The 27,358-nt window shown below is 42.8% G+C and overlaps 2 protein-coding genes across 2 annotated transcripts in view; one reads left to right on the top strand and one right to left on the bottom strand.

The window, feature by feature from the left end:
- Window positions 1-1,061: 1,061 nt before the first annotated feature.
- Nt5dc1 (5'-nucleotidase domain containing 1) overlaps window positions 1,062-27,358 on the top strand; it is a 112,686-nt gene continuing 86,389 nt past the window's right edge. Inside the window, exons 1-6 of the mRNA XM_023563646.2 lie at window positions 1,062-1,263; window positions 6,915-7,006; window positions 8,475-8,546; window positions 11,484-11,590; window positions 14,236-14,315; window positions 15,915-15,999. Coding sequence (XP_023419414.2) covers window positions 1,171-1,263; window positions 6,915-7,006; window positions 8,475-8,546; window positions 11,484-11,590; window positions 14,236-14,315; window positions 15,915-15,999 — 529 coding nt within the window. The 5' untranslated portion in view covers window positions 1,062-1,170. The remainder of the gene's footprint in view (window positions 1,264-6,914; window positions 7,007-8,474; window positions 8,547-11,483; window positions 11,591-14,235; window positions 14,316-15,914; window positions 16,000-27,358) is intronic.
- Col10a1 (collagen type X alpha 1 chain) overlaps window positions 16,912-27,358 on the bottom strand; it is a 34,668-nt gene continuing 24,221 nt past the window's right edge. Inside the window, exons 2-3 of the mRNA XM_013148983.2 lie at window positions 22,367-22,535; window positions 16,912-19,748 (exon numbers count right to left, since the gene is read on the bottom strand). Coding sequence (XP_013004437.2) covers window positions 17,860-19,748; window positions 22,367-22,535 — 2,058 coding nt within the window. The 3' untranslated portion in view covers window positions 16,912-17,859. The remainder of the gene's footprint in view (window positions 19,749-22,366; window positions 22,536-27,358) is intronic.

Genomic DNA, 27,358 nt, shown 5'->3' with positions numbered 1-27,358 from the left:
GGTATTGTGAGGGTCACACCCGATTGCATGATCCATTGTACTAAATTAATCCCTTGGTCTATTAACCTTTCCAGTTAGTATCCGTGAGGGTTAAATGTAATTCTCAGTGCATTACTTTTTCATCATGTCGTGACTATTGATTTTTTTTTTTAACCATTGGACACAAGTGTTTTCTTACATTTAAAAGAGAAGCAGCATAAAGATAATAACTTGTATTTTTTTCTTTTAAATGAGGAACTTTATAGTAAAATCATAGCAAGCTAGCTGTTCACATCCCGGGGTTTGCTCAGAGAAGGTAGTGGATTTTGAAGTCCCCTACATGGAAGGCATTAACTCCTTCCCTCTGTATCTAAGAGGACACTGGCCATACAGTTCCGAAGGAACTCAGGAACTCTCAAGTTACTTTCTGCTAACCCTTAAAACCTCTGGTTTCTCTGCCGCTCCAGGTGCCCACGCCGCACAAGGAGGGGAAACATTACGTACAGTCAGCGTGGACTTCAAACACCTTGTACAGCGAGTTTTCTTCCCTACTACGTTCTGTAGATTAATGAAGACTTTGATGCCTTTTCACAGAACGATTCTTGACAGGAACTAGGTGTGCAAAATAACCACCCAGATCAGTTCCTTTAACCAGTGTCACTTTGCTGGGTCCTCGGCGGGGTTTAGTTATTCTTGAACACACTCCAAGGGATGACACGGTAAAAGGTAGGCCTTTCACGGCGTGGATTAGGAAACCATGGGGCATAAATAAAGCTCTGATCCTACACACCCTAGAAAACCACGTTGGCGAGAAGACCTATCAAACTGCGGGCTGCACGGGAAACGCGCTAGCGGGTATTTACTCCTTGCATCATCACCGATTCGCACGCAATCAGCATTAGGGTACACCTGGGATCTCTAGCTTGCCCCGGAACCTTGCGGAAGGCTACTCACGTGGGTTCCACGGAACCCTACGTGGGTACCAGCCACCTCCGACTCCTCGTAGGCGCGGGCCGCGGCGGCCGGAGTGGGCGGGGCGGCCTACGGCGGTGGGCGGGGCCCGCACATGGGGGCGGAGCTCCAGGCCCGCCCCGCCCAGCGCGTCCGTCCCGGCCTCGCCCCGCAGCGTCCCTCCCGCGCCCTCCTCGCGTAGTCCCCGGCGGACACCCTGGGCGGGACTTCTGCGCAGCCATGGCTCAGCACTTCTCCCTGGCCGCTTGCGACGTGGTTGGCTTCGACCTGGACCACACTCTGTGTCGTTACAATCTTCCCGAGAGCGCCCCGGTGAGTGGCGCACGACGCCAGCTCCATGGCGGCCGCGGGCAGAGCCGCCTCAGGGCACCGCGCGTGCGCAGAGCTCCGCCCTCCGCGAGCCGGGCGGAAGTGCGCGGCCCCGTTGCTCGTTCGCGCGCGGCGGGAGCCCTGGGACGGGACCGCCCTCCCTGGGCTGCTGCCCGGAGAACCAGAGAGAGACAGGTTGTGCCTGGCCGGGTCGGGGAACGGCTTTTAGGGCAGAGAAAGGGTGGGATTGGAGAGCTGCGGTGTCTTCCCAGGTTCTGGCCTTAGGACCTCTTGCGAGTCCTTGTAGACACTGTCTGGTCTGGGATTTGGATTTTTCGTAATTGGGTTTGTCGTTTTGCCATGTGCAAGCGACTGCATGTAGAATTTTAAGCACACACTGAGTTTAAGCACTGCATTCAGGAACAAAAAGTGTAGTGTATTTGCCCGAAAATACCATTAAGATTTTAGCTCAAATTTTGCCTTTGCAATGAGGATAAAATAATTTATTGCGTGCCCATTAGGTGCTCCTTACGTGTAGAATATATGCTAATCCTAAAGCCTCACTGCGCCCTGTGGATAGAGGGGTTGGGATATGAGACTAGACCTGCGCTCCTCGGTTAATGGGCCTCTTGCCCCACTTTCTTTGGTTTCACACGAAACTAATTGTGAGAAATTAACAGGATGTTACAGAGAAAAATACAAGTGACCAAAAAGAGAGTTGATTGTGATAGCCGCAGTCAGGGAGAAGATTCTTTAGCCAGTCTGCCTAGCTCAAGACCCGGGCTCCACCGGCACTCTCGTGATTTTGGACGACTTACTTAACCTGTGATCATTCTCAGTTTCTGTAAAATAGGGCTGTTTATCCCAAAAGAAGGTTACAAGGATTAAGTGGACAATATTTACGTAATTCTTTCCGACACCTTCGCCATTCATGGGTAGAAGCCAGGTCACTGGGGCAGACAGCCGTCAGGGCTGCTCCTTTGAGTTATGTCAGTGCTTTGGTCGGTTTAGTTCTCCAGGGTAAAACCACAAGTGGCTTCCTGACTTACTTGTGTGTTTTCTGCGCACAGATGCTTAAAACTTCTGTATTTTCCTGCCATACTTTTCTGCCTTCCAATTATAGGGGCTTGGTTTGCTCAGTCATATCAAGTGTTAGAAGCCCCTTTGCCGCACCTTCCTGTAGGTTTTTGATTCATATTTTCCTTCCTTCCGTGCCTTTCATGTGCCCCCTCCCTGATTCACAGTTTGATGCACTTTCTGTCTACCCACTTTTATTTGCAGGAAGTGTTATTAAAGCACTGTCACGTAAAGAGCCAGTTTTGTGCATGTGTGAGCATAAAATTTCAGACTCAAGATCTTCACAGACAAGGTGCTTTTGACTGCAGTCCTTGAATAAAAGGAATGTGAGAGGTTGGAGTTGTAGATCATATTTAGTGCAGCAGTCTGTTAAGTCCTTCAGCGTGATCCCTAAGGTAGAGCAGGAGATGGAGCTATAGCAACAGGTGTCCAGTGTGTAGGGAGAGGCAGTACCGTGCTGTAACGCGGGAAGGGTGGCAGAGTGTCGGTTTAAACCCCGGGGCAGAGCAGTATTTCTTGGTTCACTGCTGCCGCCCCCTATAGTGAAGGCCTCTGCTCTGTCTCCTGGAGACTTTGTCCTGTATCCTGTCAAGTGTCATCTTTAAGTACTGGTCCCTTGAGGAAGGGCTCCCTAGCCACTCTCAGCTCCAAAGTTTGCCCCTTTACCTCAGTTGCCATAAAACCTGACTTGTAGCACTTGCTGCTCTGTAAACACTTCCAGTTTGTTGAACCTTCCTCTAAAGGCTAGCAACAGTGTATCCTGTGTTCTGTGTGCTTAGTCAAGTTGTGCACACTGGGCCCAATGGGTAGATGTTGAATTGGATGGGGAATAAGCATTTTAGTAAGTGCTTGTTGCACAACTACTGCATAAGCATTTTGCTTAGGACTCCATTCAGTCCTTGCCGTGGAGGTGGGTATTACTGCCATGGTCAGTGTATAGAGAAGTCAAACACGAGGCCCAGAAAGGCTGTCTGTCCTAATGAGGATGTCTGTCTGGCTGCAGGCTTCTGCCTTTCACTGCCATGAAGTGCACACAGTGCTAAGCTCAGAGGCGTGCCCTGGGGCAGGTCCACATGGGGTCTGCAGGTGAGGAGTTTCAGAAGTTTTCTTCAGGCAGAGAAAACACAACAAAGGTAAAGACCTAGCAAAGAGCAGAAGCTGCTCGGTGCTGTTCAGGGTGTAGGCGGCAGCAGGGAAGATTCCAGCAAAGTCACTGTAGGGCCATGGCAAGACAGATTGCTGCAGATGCCTCCTCCTCGGGTCTCATAGGCATTTCACAAACACAGAGTGTCCTGAAAACATGTCCTTTGTCCTGGGGCACCAGGAATGGTGTCAAAAGAAAGAACAGCAGATAGTTATGTTCTCCCAGGGCTGTAGACTCCGGGTCTATACCAGGCAGTTCGTGTAAATGTGTGAAGGAGAGGTGGCCTTTAGCCAGGAGAGCGTGTGACCTTTCTGGAAAAGCAGCCAGACCCTTGACGGTTACTCACCAGTCCTTCCAGGTCTTCTCATTCTTTCTTAGTGAACCTGAAATCAGAATTTACTTCAGAAATCTGTCAAATCTGTAATTTTCCAAAACAGCTGTGTTATACTAGATTTAGCATAGAAAAATACAGGATACTCAGTTAAAAATCAAATTCAAGTTACCTAAGTATTTTTAGTATATTTATATGACTCAAATATTGTATAGGATATGCTTATTTTAAAAAAGACAGTAAAACTGTTTGCTGTTTATCTGAATGTCAGATTTCTCTAGGTATTCTTTCTTTGGCAACATGAAGTGGGGAACAAACATAGTATGTGGGTTCACAGCGGCCTACAAAGCACCTGTTTGTAAGCACCATGAAATGTGCATTGTTAGTTGCATGAGATAGGAAGGAAGTGGCCACTTGGGCTGCAGGACAAAGCTATGGAACATCCTATGCCATGAGGCTTCTGGTGTGACTGGCATAATCTCAGGAAGAGCTGCGGAAGCCAAGACCTCAGCACAGTGATGACAAACCTTTCAGAGCTTTCAGCACCAACAAACAGCCCGCTGTGGCACAGGAGCCATAGGTCTGCCATCTACCTTTGGACTAGAATAAGGGTTTGAAGGAGCAGACTCCTCTGCTGCTTTCAAAACTGCTTGTTTCTGCTTCTCCTTGTACATTGGTCCTGTTCCCCAGAGATGAGGGATACACATGTGAAAGCCCTGTTGGCAGCCCTAGTGGATAAGGTCCCTTTCTCTCAGGAAGGAATCTGACTATCCTTTAGAGCAGTGGTGGTGAGCCAGTGCATTCATACCACAGAGGACACGCAGAACCTCTCTGTTGGCATGCAAGCCACTTCGCCCCAGCATCACCTCAGCAGCCAGGCGTTAGACAGAAGTGCACACAGAGCCACATAATTGCTCAGAAAGAAGTGGGGGCACCAGGCAGTGACATCATGAGCCGTTTGGGCACTTTCTCTGAAAGGTTCGCCATCACTGCCTTAGAGGAATCAGCAAGGGGTGAGAAACTTCACTTGTCCAGGAGAGTAAAGTGCCTTACATATAGGTGAGACCAATGGTGTGCAGTAGGTGGCCAGTGAAAGCCAACTGGTTTGCGAACCAGGTGAGCAGGGAAAATGCCGGTAGCTTGAAACAAGGTGAAGTTGGGAGGGTTTATGCCGTGGAAATGGGCAGATGCTCTGAGTCAGGATGTTATTTTGAGCAGCACTTGACTGATAATAGCAGATGATAATAGCAGTTACTTAAATTGGATTTGCCCGTATGCCAGGCAGTGCTCTAAACACTTAACCTCTGTTAACCCTGTAGAGGGAAGTGTCCACTGGCTCCAGGGTCTTGTCCCATTCAAGCAATCAGCCAGAGACAAGCAGTAAACACAAAAGTTTCATTTATTGAAGACAAAAGAAGGAAAAAGCAAAAGTGAGAAAGAAATAAAGAGAGAAAATATGCCCTGCATAGAGAATGAATCCCTGGAATAATTAGAAGTGATGAGGCCCAGTGGCTGCCAGCTTTTTTATCCTTCTCTGACTCAGATCCAGGCTTGTCAAGCGTTCTGCTCTGTGATTGGACAGCTTTCCATGATTGACAAGTCGTGCCTTATTATCCATCCTCTTTGCCAGGTCTCTGCAATTGACAGGTCCCGCCTTATTGCTCAGCCTCCTGGCCATGCCCTAATCTTCTACCTCCAGATCGTCACGGCACCAGTCCTAGCAGAAAGGATCACATTATGTACTTTCTGTTGCCCGCAGTACTTTGTATGTCAGTGTATCTCAGTACATTTGTTTTTTAATGATTGAGTGAAAATCTGTAAAATACAGAAGCCAAGAATTTTCAGACCTTCCCGGGTTCAGGAAATCCGCAGGTGTCCCACTTGGGTCCCCCCTCAGTTGTAGTTTGGAATTGCTAGTGTTCAAAAGCCTCCAGGGATGAGAACTGCTGAGAGGTAGTGCTGATCTGATGCGGGTCTCAGGGTTGGCCTGGCTTAGGAGCCCCACTGGCCTGGATGGCAGGAGGCTCTTAGTGGTTTTCATTAGGTTAGGACAGAGCAGCTCTGCTTGACAGGAACTTTGTTTTGCCTACCCTTGTTTCCTAGCAGCTCAAGCCCCTGGCACCAGCTGTGTCCAGGCCCCTCAGGTTAGGCACCTGCATTCCTCTCCGTTTTCTTCAGATTCTCCCAGCTCACAGCTATAGGTCCCAAGTGAATGTTAACATTTAATCACCCACCAGCCAAGCCTCCCCAGTTCTCAGGTGTGTGCTGCCCTCTCCCCCTCATAACGTGCTGTGCTGTCAAAACCTGTCATAGGTTAGCATCTGTAGAAAGCTGAACTGTTCAGTGTGTACTTTTGAGTACTGACCCCGGGAGACTGTCCTGCCTGAGGTCTGAGGGTGTCTCATGCTGACCTAAGTCACTCTTGTGAGGTCAGGGGAGGTAGCACCTGTGTGGACCATCATCTACTTTTTGGTCCACTTTTTGTTTGATATCCACTGTTTTTTAAAAATTAAAACCAGCTCTTAATAAAGCTGATATTTCACTCAAAACTTAATGTTTTATTTTGAGAAATCAGAAGATTTGCCAATTTGCTTTCAAAAGCTTCCCTTGTTCTTTTTCCTCAATAGTTCTCTTTTTGTGGGAAAATATTTCCCATATCTGATACAGCCTTCATGATCCACCTTTTGATCATCTTCCTGGTTCCCCATGTGTATTTCTCCGAGACTCCCCTGGGAGGGGCCTTTCCAGCAGGGGGACCGGGGACAGATGTGAAGCTCGTAAGAAACTTGCTTATTGAATGGGAAAGTGTAAAATATTCCCAAAGCTTCTTCAGGGCCTCTTTATGATCTGAGATCTATTAGAATTCAAGATACATAATTGTCCTTGATGGTATAATTATATACTGATGGTATAATTCAGGGTAGGAGAATTACCTGGAGTGCACAGGAGTTGATAAATTGCTTGCGAAAAGGGATTAAACAGCAGAGCTTCACAATTACAGATATTTTCTTCCTATTGGCCATTTTCAGGTCTGTGAAATTAAGAATGAACAGTGAATTTTACATTTACTCTCTCTTTCCCTGCCTCTACTTCCGTTTGCAGCTCATCTATAACAGCTTTGCTCAGTTTCTTGTCAAGGAGAAAGGATATGATAAGGAATTGCTGACTGTGACCCCAGAGGACTGGGATTTTTGGTAAGCTCTTTTCTTCCTTTTTAATGTCCCACATTTCTTGCGGTTCTTAATTGTTGCTGTTAAAATTCTAATGCCTTTGCTTCCATGAAGGTAAAAAGCGAAATGTGAAATTGAGTCAGAAGACAAAATGCCTGAAATTTTTTGTTTTCTACTTTGAACAAGTTTAGACTTAATTGTGAAAATAAGCCACAAGCTTATGTGATTAATTCAGGTTTTTTGTATAGCTTAAATTTGTCGTAATTAAGAGTTTCGGTGGTTAAAAAATAAAGTTTACATCTTTATCAAGAGAAAGTTAGCTTTATTATTTTTCAAATAAAGAACCATAAAGCAAATCATAATCACATGTTGAGTATCTGACTTGGAACATCTGTTTTTGTATAATTTGGATAGACATTCTTGAGTTCCTTTCCAGTTTTGAATTCTCAACTTCCCAAAGCTTTTTTTTCTTTCTTCCTCATTTAAACAGTAAAAAAAATGTCCACTACTTTAAATTTTTCATTTTAGTGAGATACAGTATAGTGGCATACTCCTGGAGGCTGAGGCAGGAGGATTACTTAGCTTAGAAGTTACGGGGTTGGCCTGGGTAATGCAGTGAGACGCCTTCTTGACAAGTTTTTAAAGACAAATAAATCAAAGTAAAATTAACAGTGACACTGAAAACACATGAAAAATACATAATATTGATCTGTTATACATTCCTCTGTTGTTTGGTTTGTCCTTTGATAGCTTCCCCGTATAAAAGGTAGAAACAACCTCATATATGAAACCAGTCGCTCTGGAAATTTTACTGCGAGAAAAGCAGATAGTGCTTCTAAATTACCTTGTCACTTTTGTTTAATTTTCTTCATGTTTAGGAGCCATGAAAACCCTCTGCTTTTATTGTTTATAGTGTGAATCCACCCTCTCTTTTCTCAGGTGCCTCAAGTCTTTTACAATGAAGAACTTAAAAATTTAGTATTTGATTTTCTTTTAGTGGTTTTCAATAATTTGCTTTGCCCTGAGGGCAAGTGCTTACAACTAGACCTTAATGGAGACAAATTCTAAATGGTGTAGAAAATACTTGGACTAAAAAGTTACCTTGTGGGATATAAATGTGTGTGCGTGTGCAAGCATTCATGTATGTTTGTATTTTCTGGGCTTGAGACAGTGGGAAACATTTGCAGATTTTGACAGAGACACAGAATTGTCTTTGGGCTTCTTTCTCTTCTGGGCTCCAAGTCCATCTTTGTGAAAACCTAACTGTCTTACAGTCTGTACATGCTGCCCTGTGCCTACATTAGAGTCCTTACATCCTTCTCTGTGGAGGTATTTATACTTCTTGGACATTTTCCTTTGTTTAACTAATGTGACAGTCATCTGGGTAGAGGGATGGCTGTATTGCAAGTGTAACTTTTGAAAACTGTGAATTATTGCTTCTTGAATTATTTATACCTGTGAATTGATTGATGCCCAGACTTCTCTGTTTCAGTTGCAAGGGTCTGGCTTTGGATCTGGAAGACGGCACTTTCATTAAACTTGCAGATGACGGCACAGTGCTCAGGTAATGCAGTATATTTGTGAAGTCTTACTTCCTCTGACGGCATGCTTGCTTTTGTGTCTTTTAAGACAGGAGATGGTAATACAGAAGTTGTTTTGTGGTACTGGGGGTGACCCTGGTCGGGTGCTGTACCATTGTGCTGCAGCCCCAGGCCTGTGTGGGTAGATTTCCTAAGCTAAAACTTCAGTGCTCAGGTTTACTTGCAGTATTGGCACTCAGTGATTCATTTGTGGGCCGTGGGTTGCAGTTTGGGCCATCTTCTCTAAAAGCTTTGCCATCCTGCTCTAGGGTTTTATTACTGTGTATTATGCCATCCTTAAGACACAGGTTAAATAGGATTCTTACAGGGAAGCAGATGAAGGATGGTCTGAACCTTGGGAGGGAAAGGTCTGGTTCATTCAGAATAACTGCAGGAAGTACAGGAGCAAGTTAACAGCTTGCTCCAGCTCACTGAAGGAGCCCGGAAGCTGTACACCCAAAACTAGGTCTGTGGCTTTCTTTAATAGAGAAGGGAGAGAATGGTTGTTGGCTTGGGGTTGGTGGTCTGTGTCTGCTCACTCTCCTTCCTCCATTTATCCTCATTTGCATCTGTCACCCATGGCTTATATTGTGTCTCAGCTCCTTCTGTAAGTTTCTCTAGATGGTCACAACCCTTACCAAGTCTTCCCCTTTTGCATGTTCAGCACTGACTTTCTTTCCTGCCCTTCTGTATCTGCCAGACCCTCTCAAGGTATTGGAAGGGTGTAAAAACAGAGAAGAAAGAGCACTAGAAAGTGAGAATTGGTTTTTTAGTGTAGTGATGACACTGTGCCATGTGTTAGTTTTCCTGATATGGTCAGAGGGAAAAGAGAAAACTTGGCCCAGGTTCCCCGGGTATATACTATCTTCTCTTTTGATACTTCAGTCTTTTTTGCATTGCATAGGAAGTCTTTGATCTACCAACAAATTACATTCCAGGAAAATGTTTGTAAGTCCAAATTGTTTGTAAAACCAACAAAGTGAGTCTTATACATCTTTGACAGAAGTATACAAGGTAAAGCGTAAGAAACCAGACATACACAAAAATACAGCATGTTTCTGACTGTACTGTACTACCATTGAGTAAGCACACAGTAGCACAGTTCTGATGGTGTCATCAGACTTGTGAGCTACTTCTGCGATTTTTCACATCTACAAATGTTCATAATGCAGTATTTGCTTGTATTGGTGAAGGCTCAATATGCAAATGCTCATAAGCCAGGGACTTTCTGTATAAACTCCTCTCAGGCTTTCCTCTAGACCTTCCCCTGCAGTATGTCCAGCTAGAGCAGCTGTGGATGCACCTCTGAACGCTTTGCAATTTATTTTATTTTTTTCCTCAGACATCTAAAGATAATATGTGCAGCTTTGACTGTGACCTTTAACTGTGGTCCTATTGCCACAATGTTTGTAACAGCTAGCTTTTCATTGCTGGGACAAAATACTTGACACCTGCAATTTAAAGGAGGAGACATTTATTCTTGGTTTCTGATTTCTGAGGGTTCAGTTCATGCTCTGCTGCTTCCTGGCTTGTAGCAGAGGATCAAGGGGGAGGAAAGCTGTTTATCCCACAGCATCAGGAAGCAAGGAGCAGGAAAAGAGCTCTATAGAGGCAGGCACCAGGAATCAGATACAGTGCCCAAATGTCTCATGCCTGGGATCCATTCAGACACACCCAGAAACTGGCTTCCTGAATCTAAACACTGCTCAAGCCAATCAAGTTAACAGTCAAGGTTAACTCTCGTGCTGTTCTTGGCTATCTTTAATCATTTTCTCATTCTTACACCTGTCTGTCTGTTTTCTTCTCCCCTGGGTTCTCTCCTTGCCCATTCACTCCCTGGCTAGCCAGCAGTTTTTCCTAACTGCATAGCTGATCTCCTTGGTGCCATCTTTCCAGCACGGTACTGTGCATTCTTTGTTTGACCGTATTTCCCATGTGAAGTTGTAGTATTCACTTCATTATAAAGGAGCTATTTAGTCTAGACATGGTGGCTCATGCCTATAGTCCCAGCCCTCTGGGAGGCTGAGGCAGGAGGACCACAAGTGCAGGCCCCTTCTGGGCAGTGTAGGGACTTGATGAGATCCTGTCACAAGGTAAATTTTAGAAAAGAGAGGGAGGGAGGGACAGACTTAGGGCTGTAGGGCTGAGGATATAGATTAGTGCAGCGGCTTTCAGTTCAGTGCTCAGCACTGCAAGAAGAAAAGCGGCTTTCCTCAATTTGCTTGTCTTATTCCACTTTTTCCCCTTTTGCCACCATAGTGTAACATTGAGAAAACAATGTTGATGCTGCCTATCATTATGATTTCTCATAATAAACTACATAAAATACGAAGTGTTTCTGTATGTGGTACGGTTCTCTCAACAAGGCCCACTGAAACAAAAGCAGTGTTTGAGCATAGAAAATAACCATGTGCTCTCCCTGTGCTACTGTGCTGCATTCCCCTGGTCAGTTCCCAAGGTGCTTTGGCTGTGGTGACCTTGCGTAGGCATGTGGTCCCCTCTTGTCCCCACAGACCTTGTCCTGCCTAGTGTGACCCTCAGTGGCTCATGCTCTAATTCTGGTCACTGCTGCAAGAACCAGCTTCCCGCTGTGTTCAGCTATGTTCATCTCCTCCTTTACCTAAGTGGTGGCTTCTCTAGAAACAAGAAGTAGCTAAGATAGCACTGACCTCAAGGAATGGGCTCATAGTCACCTGTGGGTGGGTGAATGGAGGAAAAGCTAGAGCTGTTGATAGAAAACTTACAGACTTTTAAACAGGGACAGACTTTTAAACAGGGACGTCTCCCAGTTGAATACATCAAAAGAAAGAAAAAAACAAACAAAAGAAAGGAGGGAAAAAAAAAGCAAGCAAGCGTTTGTTAGCTCAGCATACAGGGGAAGTTGTTACTAAGCAGTGTGTCTTTCTCTCTCTCGAAACCAGGGCAAGTCGTGGCACCAAGATGATGCCTCCCGACATGCTGGCCAAGGAGTATGGGACGAAGGAGTGGAAGTACTTTGTGTCTGACACCGGCATGCCCAGCCAGCCAGGTACGACTTGCACAGCTGGCTCTGGGTCCACTGCTTTGTTTGCTTGGACCCTGAACCTGCGATGTGAGAACACAAAGAAGCCCTCCGGGCCTCTCTGTTGGAGGGTACACGTGAAGGAATTACCTTCTGTTTCTTGCAGTAAGATGCAGTTTTTTCCTAGGTATGTCTAATTTCCATTGGGCAGCTGGTTCAAATGCTGTTAGCAGCATTTGACCTTGTTCTGTTTAAGGTTTTATTGATGCTCCTTTGAACTGCATTTGTTCTGGAGGACGAAAGAGTACCCACTACAAAGAATGCATCTCAGCCATCCTCTGCCTGTGTTCCTCATCAGTGTATTAGATGCTAGCTCCTTAGTTTCTTTTGTTTTTGGTGGAACTGGGAATTAAACTCTGTTACTGAGTTAGATCCCCGATCCTATTTTCCTGTATTTTAAATTATCAGTTCTTTTTCTTTTCTAGTTTCACCAAGGCTCAATATAAAGTGATTTTTAAAAAAATTATTGCCATGGATGTCCATAAATTTACATGAAACAATTAAACAGGCCTTGTTGAAAGGTTTTCATTTTTACCATTGTAACTACTTGGTTTGTTATATTTGCCCATCTTCTGAGGGTTTGGTTTTGTAGTGAGTTGAAAATGTAAGAAAGGGTATGTACTCTTGATGAAATCAATTGATAAAAAAAATCAAAACGTCGCCTTTGGGATTAGTTAGAGAATACTTCTATACATCTCGAGTCAAGTTGGGTACGTACTCTTGTTACTCATGTAATGATGGGAGACTGCTATTATCACTTCAGAGTTTAGCAGTTACAAATAAGCTTTTTCTGTATCTCAGGATGGGGATAACGCAGAAGTATTTCGTGCCAAATCCATTCAGAATCTTGGATCTTTCCCAGCTACCAAAAGCAGCAGGATTCTCCTGGAGGTCACACTCGGTTGCTCCCTGTGTCACCACTAGGGAGCACTGTTACCCCCTGACTCCATAGCGCCCTGGGGCACCTACCCTGAGATGCTGCATCCATCTCAGCTTATGGGCTGGTTAGGCAAGTGTTTCCCAAGCAGGGAGCGAGGCTGTGGCACAGAATAAAGGGGTGGTGGCTTTGCAAAATAATAAAGGAAAGGTAATACATTTTTAAATGTTTCCACATTTCTCATGTTGAAAAATATAAAGGAAAGAAATCTTCTGTGATTCTGCAGCCCAGTTTACCTTTTTACATCTAAGAGTCACCTGGTTAGAAAATTGATGTGCTATAGAATTTAGGGACAGCAGGTGAGGGGCTGCACAGGCAGAATGGGCCTCCTGGAGCTGTCAGGCTGGCGCTCGGGAGGCTTTGAATTGGTTCAGTGGCTCCTCCTCCATTAGTTGGGGTTGGCCCCTGGGCTGTGTGGCTCCAGGGCCTTTGCATGGCAGCACCCAACTCAGAAGTCTGAGATAGGTTGATGCTGTGCTACACTGCGGCTGAAATCCTTCACTGGCTTGGGGATGTCGCACAGCCCTCCGAGGCTGCAGACCTGGACCTGGGTGTAAGCCGGGGAAGGGCCTGGGTTGAATCCCACTCGGCCACACAGAAGTATTCGTGCGGTTTGCTTTTTATTCCTCAGCACCCTCTGTGCTGCACTGTGTCTGAAATGAGGTGTCCCGGCAGTCCGAGAGGCAGGGCACGGAAAGCCTGCTCATGTGCAGGGAGCTGTGGGGCACCAGGGTCACCTGACGGTTTTGAATTCAGTAACGTTGATAACATAAATTGGCACTTCTGATACTGTGTTTTGTGTTTGGGGTGTGTTGTGTTTTTAGCTTTTATGTTTTTAAAGCAACCTAATTTTTTTTTTTAATTTTAAAAAGAAAAAGTAGAAATAAAATTAAAATAGAATTTCAAATCAGGTTATTGGGAAAGTAACAATAATTAATGCATTATGTATTATTATCTTCTTAGTGGTTACCCAGAGTACAAGGTACAGGCAGGAAATATTATCCAAATGGTACCTTTTCAGTGAACTAAGAGAAACAACTATGTTGACTATCTTGTGTACAAATATTTTTCCTTTCCTTCCTTTCCCCTTTCCCCCATCAGTTTCTCTTCTTTTGAACAGTTTATTCCAAGTTCACAATGTGTACTGTACATTTTGGATCTTATTTCCTCATTCAGTTTCTTGCATCAGGGAGACAATATGATGTTTGCACATGTGAGTCTGATTTATTTCACTTACAAGTGTAGTCTCAAGTTGCAACTATTTACCTATAAAAGTTTCAAGTTTATCCTTCTTTATGGCTGAGTAGTACCCCATTATATAAAAAAATGGTCCCACCAGCATTTGTTATTGGTTAATGTTTTGTTAATAGCCATTCTTTCTGGAGTGAGATGGAATCTCAGTGTTGTGTTAATTTGCATTTCTGGAGTGACCAACGATGACAACTTAAATACTTTTAATAAAGTGCTCCACTTAACAGTGCCATATGAGTGTCCTCAGAGCTCATGTACTCTTTGAAAGGCAATGATGTTCTCTACTGCAGCCATTTTGAATTGGAATAGAGGCCTTCAAATAAATCAGCCAGAAACCATTGTCTCTTCAGGCAAGTTTCTGTGTATTCCACTGGCATGAGACATGAAAATGGTTCCCAATTTTAAAATTCTGTCTTTTTTTTAGGAAAATACTATTTTTATGATAACTATTTTGACCTGCCAGGAGCTCTCTTGTGTGCCAGGGTGGTGGATTCTTTGACCAAGGTAAGTGGGCCTTAGTGCTTCTAAAAACTGTATGTATCTAGTCATAAGTAGAAGGACTTAATTGTATATAATTCTGAGCAGAGACTTTATTTAATTAAATAAAGTGGTTTCAGAGGTGAAACCACCTTTGTGTGGTTTCAGAGATGAATGAGGAAGAAAAACGTGGTGGATTTGGTCAAAATAGTTTTAGAAAATTAAATAGCAATGACCACCCTCTCTCCAAAAATAAACCTGCAAGAAGTCTAGCAAAAGAAAACACAGAACTGATGTGGACAAATATTTTTTTGGTTTTGTTAGTAGAATAAAACTGCAGTAAAAGTGGTCATATTCAATGTATCTCTAAGTGTTGTGAATAATATAAAACCAGCCAAGTGAGGTGAAATTTTTTAATTCATCTTTTAAAGCAATTTAAAGTGTATAAACTTCTGTTTTGTGTTATGTAGCAAGATGAAATAGATCTCTAGTTTTGGCAATTTGTACTTAAAGCTTCAGACCTATAAATAGAAATCAGTTTACATGTCAGAATCACTTTCCCTTTTGCATATGTTACCTTTTAAAATCACAATTGTGTATATAAATGGCTTTTTAACTGGAATTATAGCCACATGTTTGCGAACATTTCTGTTAAACAGTACTTTTGATGTATTTTATACATCTTTATTAACATGAAATGGAATCAACGTCTCATCATTACTACAAACAAAATGTATCAGTCTTTTGTTTTTCTTTTGAGGCGTTGGTTCAGACCCAAGGCCTCACACGTTGTAGACAGGTGCTCTTCTGCTGACCCACACCTATAGTCCAAGGTGCATCTTGAAGTGTTCAGTACTTTACGTGATGTCCCACAAATATCCAGGAGTCTTTGTTGAGTTGGAGGACCATGGTCATGTTTCCAAGGAAGCAAAGAACCATAGAACTGTACCTTTTAGTGTAATGTTTGTTTATTTTGTAGTATGAAACAGTCTTCATAGAAATGATGTAGATTTTGGGTTTGGAACCTCATTCATCCCTCCTGTGCTACTCTTCTATGTGGAAATTCAGGTTCAGTGGGCACTGACTTCTAAAATAACCAGCACTTAAGGCTTTAGAGCGTTAAGGCTTCTTGGCTGCATCAGTAACAGTACGTTAAGTAATGTGTCATAGGGGCTGGGGATTTAGCTCAGCGGCATAAGCACCTGCCTTGCAAGCAGGCAGTCGTGAGTTCAATCCCTGGTACCGATAAAAACGAAAAAGACAAAAAAAAAAAGTAATGTGTCAGAGACTTCATAAACTGTATGACATTATGACTTCACCTGTGTGTGTGAAGTCTTCTGTAACTCGCAGACTTACTAATGAGTGGGAATTTTAATTTTATTTGGGCGGTAAGAGCTATTAACAGTGATACGTATTTGCATGTGTATATATGTGTGTGTATATATAGTAGTAGCGTTTTTATGCCAGATTCCTCTAAAATCATATTGACTGGAGTGAGAACTTTATAAATCTATTACTTTTTCTAAAATGTAAATGTTATTCGGTAATGCCATAATTGTCAGCATTTTCCACTATGCTTAGCCTCAAAATTACTTCATTTGTTACATTTGGACTTTTTTTTTTTAGCAGAACAGTGGTCAAAAAACATTTGATTTTTGGAAGGATATAGTTGCTGGCATCCAACACAATTTTAAAATGTCAGCTTTTAAGGGTGAGTAACATGGAGAGGCTTCCTAATGGATGTCTGTTAAATGCTGTGTCTACTAAATTAGGTCAAAGTTGTGTCTTTTATGTGCTCCTTACTTAAGATTTAATTTGCTCTTACATATTGCTATAAAGTTAGTTCTGCTTATATTTCAAGAGATTCTTTTATTTGTGTCTGTTTCATGGTCATCATTGCTAGTATTTCTTGCTGTGCTATTAAAATGTCACTTCCATGTCTGCCAATGGTGTTGTGTGCTGTGGGCTCCCTGAAACCGAAAACTCCAGTTTTGCTGTGTTCTGGCTTGGGAGGGAGAGTTGGTGATGTCTGAAACCCTCAGGGTGGCAGCCGTAGGCGGGGGGCCCAGCGGCTGCTGGTGGAAATGTCAGTCTTGCTGCTGAGGCACTGGAGGGGTACCCAGAATGGGGTCGGAGCCTAGCTTTTAGATTTTCCTTCTCAGGTTGCTTGGGCTACACAAAGGCAAGTTCCCAGAAACAAGGAAGATGTCTTTATAGCATGTAAGCTCGGGCACTCTACTCACACTAGCTGCATCCAGCTAGTTGGCTAATAAATACTCGAGCAGTATTTTTCAACTTTGAAACATGTTACTTTTTGATTCATACTAAAATATTGCTTGACTTCTTCATGTAAATCAGGCCATCAAAATAATTTTAAATACAATAACTAAAAAATGCTAAAGCCATAAATAGTAACTAGAATATTTGTTCAAGTTACAGATTTCTCTGCCACTTGATGCCCTCCATCTTGTCGCGTAGTTGTCTCACTTTTCTGTACCTGCTTTTCCGCCCTTGACCCAGTTCTTAAGCCACCGTGGCTTGTGGGGACTTCCTTTTGGTCTGCACTGTGGACCGGCCGTGTGGAATGCCATCACAGCACCCACAACAGCTATAGAAGCCAGTGCTACGTTATGGTTTTGTCCTCCTTAACTCCCAAAAATGAAATGCCCTACATGTGTGATTGAGAACAGCAGATTACAGCTGTCAAGTAAATTCAGTATAAAAATCTGTTGATGTTATTTTATTGCTTTGTAAATAAGGAGTAGATTAAACATTTCATGCTTTAATAAGTGAGGCACAGTTTAAAAGTTTTAAACAGTAACATACAAATACAGTACAGAGCATAAATAAATATCTTTTCATTTATAGTCATATTTTGAAATCCTTAATACCAGTTATAATTTCACTAGGATGGGAAGCATAAGGTGTATATGCTAATGTTCCTAAACCCATAGAATGTTGCATAAGATTCAGTAAGGAGTTAAATCAAATTAATCACATTTGTATTAAATAAATATCAGACACCTATTTCTGAGTTGTGCTGTGTCTATGGAAGGATTTTCTGCAATCACAGAAAAATTTGAAAAGATCCTTACTTAAAGCACCAGGCATTTCAGATTAATTTTAACAGTGTTCTGGTTCCTTCTGAGAGCTTCAAAGAGTACGTATGCACCTGTGTGTTTGACTCAGTCTTGATAAAAGGAGCCGTATGGGCCATAGACTAATGCACCGTTACAAGTAACTTGGGGCACATATGTTTTCTTAAGTGCAGATATTCAAGTATTTAAGTTCTACAAAGCTGTGTGTTACCTCCTCGGTGTTTCCTAAAGATTCTCATACTAATTATTAGAATAAGGCTTACTTTAAAAGGAAATGCTGAGTTTCTGAAATTAAATTTTAACAGTTTCGAATTCTGGGTTTTTTTTTGTGATTTTGTTTTAACTTTAGTAGAACTTTTTTGATGAGATGTTTAAACATTTTCAGCTCACCTCCATATGCATTTTGTGGGGTGGGGTGGAGCTTGGAAATGACATTTGAAACAGGAGATTTAGGTTAGCTGGTGGGAAAATGTTCACATGGGAGCCACCAGGAACCCTGAGAAGGAGGAGTGGACATACTCTGAGGAGTAGAGGCCACTGGACTCAGTGTTGGGCAGCTGGAGCCACACCTGGTCGCTCTCCGTGAGGTCTACTATGGCACTCCCCGAAGCCTGGTCCAGGTATCCCCTGGAGTACTCATCGTAGGTATACATTATGGGGGTGCCATTCTTGTACAGGCCTACCCAGACATGTGTGCCTTTCACATGCACATGATAGGAAAAGTAGTATACCCCTGGGACTCTGCAGGTGAAGATCCCAGTTTGTGGGTCATAATGCTCTTGCCTGTTATACAGAATCTTGTCAAATGGGATGGGAGCACCTACTGCTGGGTAAGCCCTGGAAAGGATGACAGTAAAACCAGACACAGGAATGCCTGACACTCCCTGGTTGGCACTGATGAGAGGCACCCCTGAAAGACCCGGCCTTTGGCCTGATTTGACAAAGCCGTCAGGCATGACTGCCTGGCCTGGGGGTCCCGGAGGGCCGGGGGGCCCTGGGAGACCAGGCTTTCCATTGTGACCCCTTGGACCTGGGAGTCCTGGTGGTCCAGTCGGTCCATTAAGGCCTTTAGTTGCTATGCCAGCTGGCCCGGGAGGACCTGGATTTCCAGGATCACCTTTAGACCCAGGAAATCCTGGAATACCTGGCGGCCCGATGGGACCCCTGGTACCTGGTATGCCAGGGACACCTCTTGGGCCAGATTCACCATCTTGTCCCGGCAGTCCCTTATTTCCTGTGAGGCCTCTGGGGCCTGGGAGACCAGGAGGTCCTCCCATTCCAGGGTCCCCTTTTGGGCCTGGTAACCCTGGGTTACCCTTAGGCCCATGGAGACCTGGCTGTCCTGGGTACCCTGGTTTTCCATCTGACCCAGGAGGACCCCTTGCTCCCCGAGCCCCAGGATGGCCTGCAGGCCCCACTGACCCTGTTTCCCCTTTAGGACCTGGCATGCCGTGGTTGCCTGCGATACCTTTTGGTCCTTGGGGTCCCACACTTCCAGGGGATCCCGGGAGACCTGGCTCCCCAGGATGACCTGCCGGCCCTTGTTCCCCTTTGGTACCTGGACTCCCTGGAAGTCCAGCAGGTCCTCTCTGTCCCTTTAGACCTGGCAAGCCTGGTTTCCCAAAACCAGGAGCCCCAGGGGGTCCAGCCATTCCTGGAATCCCAGGTTGGCCTTTTGTTCCTGGAATCCCAGGCTGGCCAGGGGCTCCAGGGGCTCCTGGCTTTCCAACACCTTCTGGCCCTTGTCTACCAGGAGGACCCTGGGGACCTGGAAGGCCCGCTGGTCCCCTTTCTCCTGGTAAACCTCGATCACCTTTGATGCCTGGCTGTCCTGGAAACCCATTTTCACCTGTTTTTCCCACCCCAGGAGGGCCAGGTGGTCCCATGGGACCCTGAGGGCCTGGGAGACCCCTGTCACCAGGACGGCCAGGAATACCATATCCTGCTTCTCCTTTTTGTCCATTCACACCGGGGGCTCCTGCTATACCCTTTTCACCAGGAAAGCCCCTGGGTCCTGGGGCACCTGCTGGTCCTTGTTGGCCTGGTTTTCCTGACACAGAAATTCCAGCTGGGCCAGGGATTCCAGGTGGCCCTGGTGGGCCCCGTGGTCCAGGTAAACCAGCTGGGCCAACATCACCTTTTGGTCCATGTGGTCCTCTCTCCCCTGGCTTTCCTGGATGTCCTGGCACACCTGGTTTCCCAATGCCTGATGGTCCTGGTGGTCCTGGCAATCCTGGCTCTCCTTGTAGTCCAGGGCTTCCATAGCCTGGTTTTCCTGGTGGCCCAGAAGGACCTGGGTGTCCTCGAGGTCCAGCAGGGCCTGGTGGGCCAGGGACACCTTGCTCTCCTCTTACTGCTATACCTGAAAGACATGCCAGTGTGCCCACGCAGAGAAGGGGATGGTTAGTGTCGTTGAAGATACCGGATGCTTCTCAGTCCAAGTCAGCACAGGGCACTGCGGGGCCAGTCATCCCGGACAGCCTATGCACCAGCCTGCAGACATCCCATGATCTCTGTGGCATTCCTCCCGCCCCCCCTCACTTTTTTGAGGGGGTACCAGGATCGAACTGGTGCTTGGCAGGCAGGCACTTTTGCTGTGGAGCTAAATCCCTGGCCCTTGGCATCTTTAAACATGCTCTTAGAGAAGATTTTTTTCCCAAATCCATTCCATAATACTTCATCGCGTCCTTGTGAACCATGAGAACCAGATGACAGTGAAGAACTCCTCTAGCATGAGAGTGCAGTAGAGGCAAAGTTACCACACTCATTTTAAGGATGTCATATTAGAAAGGAGAAAGATATTTGACAGAACTGACAGGAAGAGGAGAAAGTGGCAGTGGGTGAATAAGTGAAAAAATTATTTCAGAAGTATAACGGTGTTCTCTCTCAAGGCCTCTCCTGTGAGACTTGAGAAGTGGAGTTCATTCAAATGTTCATCTTCCATGCCCTGCTGAACGTTTTAGATTTAGACTGCTTTTTCTACATCATTATATTCTGTGTTTTTATTCTCTTCTTTATTTATTTGAAATTGAAATAATCAAAATTAGACATAATGAATGAAGTTCACAAAGTAGTATTTAAGCACTTACCTAAGTGCAAACTAATCAGAATATTAGGTTTTATAAAAGTGTGAAATCTTTTGACCAAAAGCCTTCTCCTGGAGGTTTGTAACCCTGTGATGCGGGAGGTGCTCAGGGCGAGGGCACAGGCCGGGTCTTCTGGGGCTTCTGTCACTGGAAAGGGCGGTGAGCGTGTGCTTGGTCTGAGGTGTCATTTAGAAATGGGGGATGACAGGGCACTGAAGGCGTTACTGTCAACCCTGAGGGGAGGATTGGTCACCATCGCAGTCTTTCAGCAGTAACCATTGTTCAGTGGTACTGGGAAATGAGCCCAGGGCCTTTACACTGAGCTTCATTCCCAGCCTCTGTTTTTATTTTTTATTTTGAGACAAAGTCTAGGTAAGCGATGGCACTTAAACTTAGATCCTCCTGCCTCAGCCTTCCAAAGCACTGGGATTCCAGGCATATATAACCATGCCCAGCCACATAAAAATACTTTCTGTCAGGGAAATTCTTTAATACTTAGCAAAGATAACAAGATGTGCACAATTTTTATACAGTATCTTCTTGCACAGTTTATATTAAGACCACATTTAATAAGCTGTCTTAGTGTGACTGGACACCTGTGAGAGAGTGAAAAACAAGTCTTACCAAAGCTGATGGCACTGGGTACCATTTGAGCCTGCAGCTCCGGTGACAGAATGATCTTTGTCATTTTGCATGCAACTAAATTTTGAGACAATCAAGAGTATCTGCTATACAACTGTGCTTTTATCTTTAAATATTAAGGTACCTTTCAGAAAATGTTTTAAGCTGCTTCTTCTTCAAAAGGTAGTTTTATAAATTTAGTTTACTCAGAATGAGTCGTCCCAAAAGCATATTGTTTAAAATTTATGACAAGTGTCTTCAGCTTTATTTGTGGGATCAAATATATAACTAAAAGGAAAAGTATTATGGCAAGGAAACGTAAAGCCTGCTGCCAGTGTATATTATTCAGTAGATGTTTGATTGGCAGTTTGTAAATGGACTTAGTGAAGATAAGACCTAGCACTTGCCTTTCTCTGAGGCTTCTAGTATTTTTCATACAATTTCAAAATTTTCTTCAATGTAGCAGGGCAAGCCAAATAAGAAGTAGATTCAAAAGGACGGTCTGTGCTGCACCAGTAGAGCAGTAGTAAAAGAATAGAAGTAGAAGCAGTGTGCCAGGAGTATGGTAATAGCAAACATAAAGCATTTGACAGGCTCGTAGGCCTTTCAGATGGCTAGCTGTTCCTCATTTTAAAACTGAAGAAACCAAGGCCCAGGGAGAAAAAAATCTTGCATGTGGTCACGTAGTTAATTGGTGCCAGTTAAGTCTGCATTACACCACCAAACTGTGTAAGAAGGAACAAGTAACTGTGAGAATTGCTACTTCGTTTGCCTCTTGATTTATTGAGGAAGGACATCAAGTTTTATTGAAGACTCAGTTTTGTGTATGTTTTTAGACCAGTTGAATGAGATTTAAAATAAATGTTTAAGCATTTTGATGTATAAACCTTCCATATATAATTATTTTAATTAAAATTTTAAAGTTGATGAATTTCAATTGGAAAAATATTTCCAGATTATGTTTAGTTAGTTATGTTTAGTTAGTTTAATTATTTGTGCAGAAGTATCATTTAAGAGCAAGGAGTCTCCACACATAAAAATACTTAGTATTCTTCAGTTATGTTTTCCTTTGACATGTATAGTACAAGGGATATTACTAGTATACATTGACCTGCCACAAATTGTTTTGTTGTAAAGATTTGAGCTAATTTAGGAATTATTTGAGAATAGATTAACCCCGGAATTGAAAGCATCTTGTTAAAGAGCTCATCATGGCTGAGACTGTAGAAAGCACCAACCATCTGGTTTAGAGCAGACCACGCAGCTGTGTTACCTTTACTCCGTACAGTGTAGGGGATGAAGATCCGGGTCTCAGCGTTGGGCAGCGGGCCTTTCACACCTGCAGGGGTTTGCTGTTGCTCAGCATAGAAGTGTCCGTGAACCAGGATCAAGGGCAGGAGCAGCCAAAGGGCTACTTGTGGCAGCATATTCTCAGGTCCACTCTGAAAAACAGAAAGGAATTATTTCACTCAGTTTCGTTATTGAGATGTATTTTTTCAAGTGCTACACAGGTGATAACTCTTCCTACAACTGTCAACATTTTTAGGCAGTCCTTTGTATTTAGAATATATTTCACAAATTATTGAGATTGTTATTTATGTGAATATAGGTCTTACTTTTGGAAGCCCCATTCAAAGAATCAAGTAAAACTAAAGTAATATGTAAACAAGCAAAGTGAAATCATCATTGGATGCTTGCATTAAGTAATTGAGGATATGTGACATAGCCCAAAGTGTCTGTAGTAGCATTAAGGTGCACTAACATTAAATTATACCAAATTTGAATTACCTCATGTAGACTGGTACAAATAAACCTTTCCTAGACATCGTTGTGGAAAGCAGCTTATAAAAATTATGTACAGAATTTCAAGTAGTTATGTATTGAAACTCATTCCAAGCACACCTAACACGCGGAGGTTTACGGTTGACTCCTGTTGACATAGACTTACGTGGGTGCCAGGAGCTCCTGGAGGTTGGCCTTGGCAGTTGTGCAGGGCCTCCTGGCCCAGATGAGCAGTGCAGGAGGTGCCCTGTTCAGAGCTGCCCTGAGGCTTTTATACTGTTTTCTCTTCCTGCCTGAGGTTATCCTGAGTTAAGCCCCTCCCCTCTAAGGTTGGAAGAACTAATTATGGTGGAAGGTTCCATTGGGCAGGCTTACAAAACCAGGCAGGGCTCTCGGTTTCCTAGTTTCTCAATGAAAAAAAAATTGTCTTAATATATATTAATAGTTTTAACCGTACACCATATTTTTATTTTAGAAGTTACTCTAAATTTTAGATGTTATTATGCCAATGTTGGTTCAAGGTGAAATGATGGTTCACCCTTTTATTTTTGAAAAAGTGCACTATTGTGTTATTCGGTTGAAAATACTTGGTAAAAAATAGGGAAAGAATTTTTTGGGAGGGATGTGAATTTAAGCCGTCTGACTTCTTCAGTTAATACATGAACCTGTCAGTGTTTCCTTCAACGTTCCTAAATTTTTATGAAAATAGTTTTTCTCAATTCGCACTTAAATTTTGTTCTTAAGGGGAAGAAACAAAGTGGTGAAATGCAGGTACGGTGTTTCGCATTTCAGAATTTTAATGTAAGCCTTCAGAGGTTAATAAAAGAAATTTAACATAACATTAAATATTTCAAGTTTTTGCATTTGAGTATTTGTACTTTTTTAGAAAAATAGGAAATGTCTTGAATTTGATAGAGTTAGCAGCAAAAACTCTCTGGAAGATTTAGATTCTTTGTTCACAACACTACACTGATTGTAGCCCTTTAGATTTTCTTGCTTGAATTTGGACTACCAAACTGAGAGTTGGGGTAGAGTTTGAAGCACCTTTCACTTAATAATCTTATATTATGTTTATTTATATAAGGTTTCTGTATCCCCTTTAGAAGAAAAAGTTTCCTCAAACTTTGCTTTCATCTTTTTGAAAAGAACTGCTGACTTACATTCCAGTTTTCATTAGGGAGCTTGAATCATCTCAGCTAAAAACATTTTAATTCCCGAAGGGGGAAATAAACATTACTATTGTCAGTCTCGGTAGTTTCCTTTTTTATGGTGTCAAAAAGTTGTTTGAAGAAATTCCACATACAGTAAACACACATCACTTTTGGTATAGCCCTAGAATTAAGCTGATATGCTCAGGACTGAGAAGTAATTAAAATAATGGAATGCTTATCAGAAATGAAATAATGGTTTTGGGTTTTTTCTTTTCTTTTCCCTATCCCTCTGCTCCAGGGAGTTTTCTGTGTATATTTCAGCAACACCTTGTACAGCATCTTGTAATGTAAATGAAGAACTCACTGCCCATCTCACTGGAATATTTTATTAATTGACATACATGAAAATCTGCATTGTCAGTTATGTCTGTCTGAAATACTCAAGAAATGCAGCTTAAATATCAGTTCACATTATCAGGAAAATCAGTTTGTATTGTAATTATTCTTTTACCATTTGGAAATAATATATAAGAATAGCTTTTGTAATTACAGTACAAACTTTACTGCCTCTGTGAGAGACTGAAAACGTAAGCTAAGGAAAGAGCTGCCTTCCATTTGCTTATGGATCATTTGGACAAAATTTTGAAAAAGTAATTTAGGTTCTTCAAATCTAGGACAAATATGTTTTGGAAGGAATTATCAGAAATACATAAATACATTTTTGTGGGTACGGACGTTTACAGACACACACATTTATAACTGAGACTGATACTGTTACTCTGTAAGATATCATTCCTGTCAACTTGAAGACTTTTTCGCTCTCAGTACAAGAACTTTGTACCTGAGTACCCTGTTTCAGAGTTACCTATCATAAGGGAGAAGGTTGTTTCTTTTTTTTATAAGCAGAATGTATAATTTGGACAGGATGGTTTCTAAGCTCCTCCTAACCTTAAAATTAGATTTTTATTTTTATTTACTAATTTATTGGTCCCAGGGATCAAACTTATGACCTCACGCTTGCCAGGCAGGTGCTTATGCCACTGAGTTAAAGCCCCAGCCCAAAATTAGATTATTCCTGTGCTTCAGGTGTTCTGCTGTTGCCCATGGTTAGGCAGTAGACTTGGCTCTATTTATACTTTAGAAACAAAAAAGAAAAAAAAATCCATACTTGGTGGTCATATCCCTTCTTTGGGGCCAGGTAAACATATGTGGGTGTTAGTCATTCTGTACCCCGTTTAGCTGTGAAAAATGTGGTGTCTTTATTGGTAACTCTTGGCCACTCCGGCCTCTTGGCAAATAGTGTACTATTTCAGCTCGTGGAATCTGACTGCTGTTTGTTTTGTTAAGTCACATAAGAAGCACTGTCCTGAACAGAACAGATTGTAGAATCAGAATATTTGCTGGCCACTCCACCCAACTGTGTGTTTAAAACTATTTTTATTCCAAGTGTTTACTTTTAGCTATTAGAAGTGACTAATTTGTGGCTATGTGAAAGAAACCTGTTCCACCCGAAAACAGAGCCATGCTCTTTAAACTCACCTGTAACATATTCTTTTTATCAAATATGAGTGATGATTTTTACTTTATATGTAGCGATTAGCATTAGCTGCTTTAAGTCTGCTATTTGTTTGCACCTCCAGGGTCACTCATTAATTCACCAAACACTGGAGTAACACCTGAGATAAATATTGGGTGAAGAATGCACATTCCTTACTCTCCAGTTGTTTACACAGCGGTTTTCAGCCTCTTTTTCTATCCTGTCAACCTGGGGACATGACATGACTTGTTTAGTCTTTGGTGTTCATTAATATGGTGGAAGGGGCTGGGCATGGTACATGCCTGTGATTCTGTCTGTGTGAGAGGCTGAGGTGGGAGGGTCGCTGAATTTGAGGCCACTCTGGGCTATTCATTGAGTTCAAGACCAGCCTGAACTACATAGTGAGACCCTGTCTCAAAAAACAAAAAGAAAAGAAACAATTTTGGTGGTAGTTCACAAACTGTGTTTTACAAAGCCTCTCAGAGGCTCCTGGGGGACTGCTAAGCTGGACTGTGTGGTTTGATAATACCAGTGTCACCACTGGCTAATATTAGCCATTTAATTGTTTGATTTTTGTGTTTATATTTCTTTTATCTTTAGTACAGAAAATTTTGGTGCTGCCTACAGTGAGGTAGATGGTTACAGCGCGTTCTTGTGTACCTGTCACCCAATCTAGTCCAACCCAATTCACTGTCAGTCAGCTCTTCCCTGCTTAATTCTGAAGCAAACTCCATACATGGTACCAAATCCCCTAAAAATAGTTCAGTATATTTCTCCAGAAGACAAGAAACCCTTTTTCTCTAAACAGTATCTTTATCTTATCTAAAAATCAAACTTTTCTAAATATCCGATGCTTTAGTTCATATTTCCCCAATCATCTGTCTTAGGTATAGCCATAAATACACAAACGTGTGTTCAAACAGATGCATAGATATACAGCATGCATATGTATAGCCTGTGTGTATTTATGTTCATGTACATATTTGCATGTAGTTTTCTTTTCTTTTCTTTTTTTTTTTTTTTTGTCTTTTTCGTTTTTATAGGTACCAGGGATCGAACTCACAACTGCCTGCTTGCAAGGCAGGCGCGTATGCCGCTGAGCTAAATCTCCAGCCCCTGCATGTAGTTTCATGATTCATTATTTAAGTGAAGTTCATGAATTGCCATTGATTGATATGTCCCCTGTTCATAAAAGTTTCCTATCTGTGTGTCTTTTTTCCTCCTGGCACATTATTTGTTGAAAAATGGGATCATCCTATAGTTTCCTGTAGTCTGAATATTGTCATTTAATTTGCTCATCTACAGATTGGTCACTGCATCTAGAGTATTCTTATTTAGGTTTAAAATATGTACATTTACACATGCACACACAAATACTTTTGTTGCCAAGGATACTACGTTAGAGTGATATGGTGCATTGTTTCAGGACGCCCTTCATTAGTGGCTGTCTCTGGTGTTACTAGGCATTGTTAATTAACTAAATTTGTTATAGCCTGGAAAATGGTGATGTCTTGCCTTTATCCTCCATTTTTATTAACTAAGTCACTTCCATAAGGAAAAACACTTACTGATCAACTATTACCCAAGACAGTTTCTACAGAAGAAAAAGCATAAATACATGGGCAGAGATGAAGCAATAAACTTGTTTCCAGGCATTCTCTAGAGTGGCCCAGTGGAGGGTTTTGTATGCGTTTGAGAATCATCATAAGTGCCTGGATTTTTCATGTTTTTTATGTCTCAATGATGGCAGACATTTTTCTTCTGATTGGTCATATTTTTCTGCATCTTGGTCCGT

The sequence above is a fragment of the Cavia porcellus genome, unplaced genomic scaffold (assembly GCF_034190915.1).
Source record: "Cavia porcellus strain 051 isolate PalLab524CR breed Dunkin Hartley unplaced genomic scaffold, mCavPor4.1 scaffold_7, whole genome shotgun sequence".
Classification (NCBI taxonomy): Eukaryota; Metazoa; Chordata; class Mammalia; order Rodentia; family Caviidae; genus Cavia; species Cavia porcellus.
This window is presented reverse-complemented; position numbering and strand designations above follow the sequence as displayed.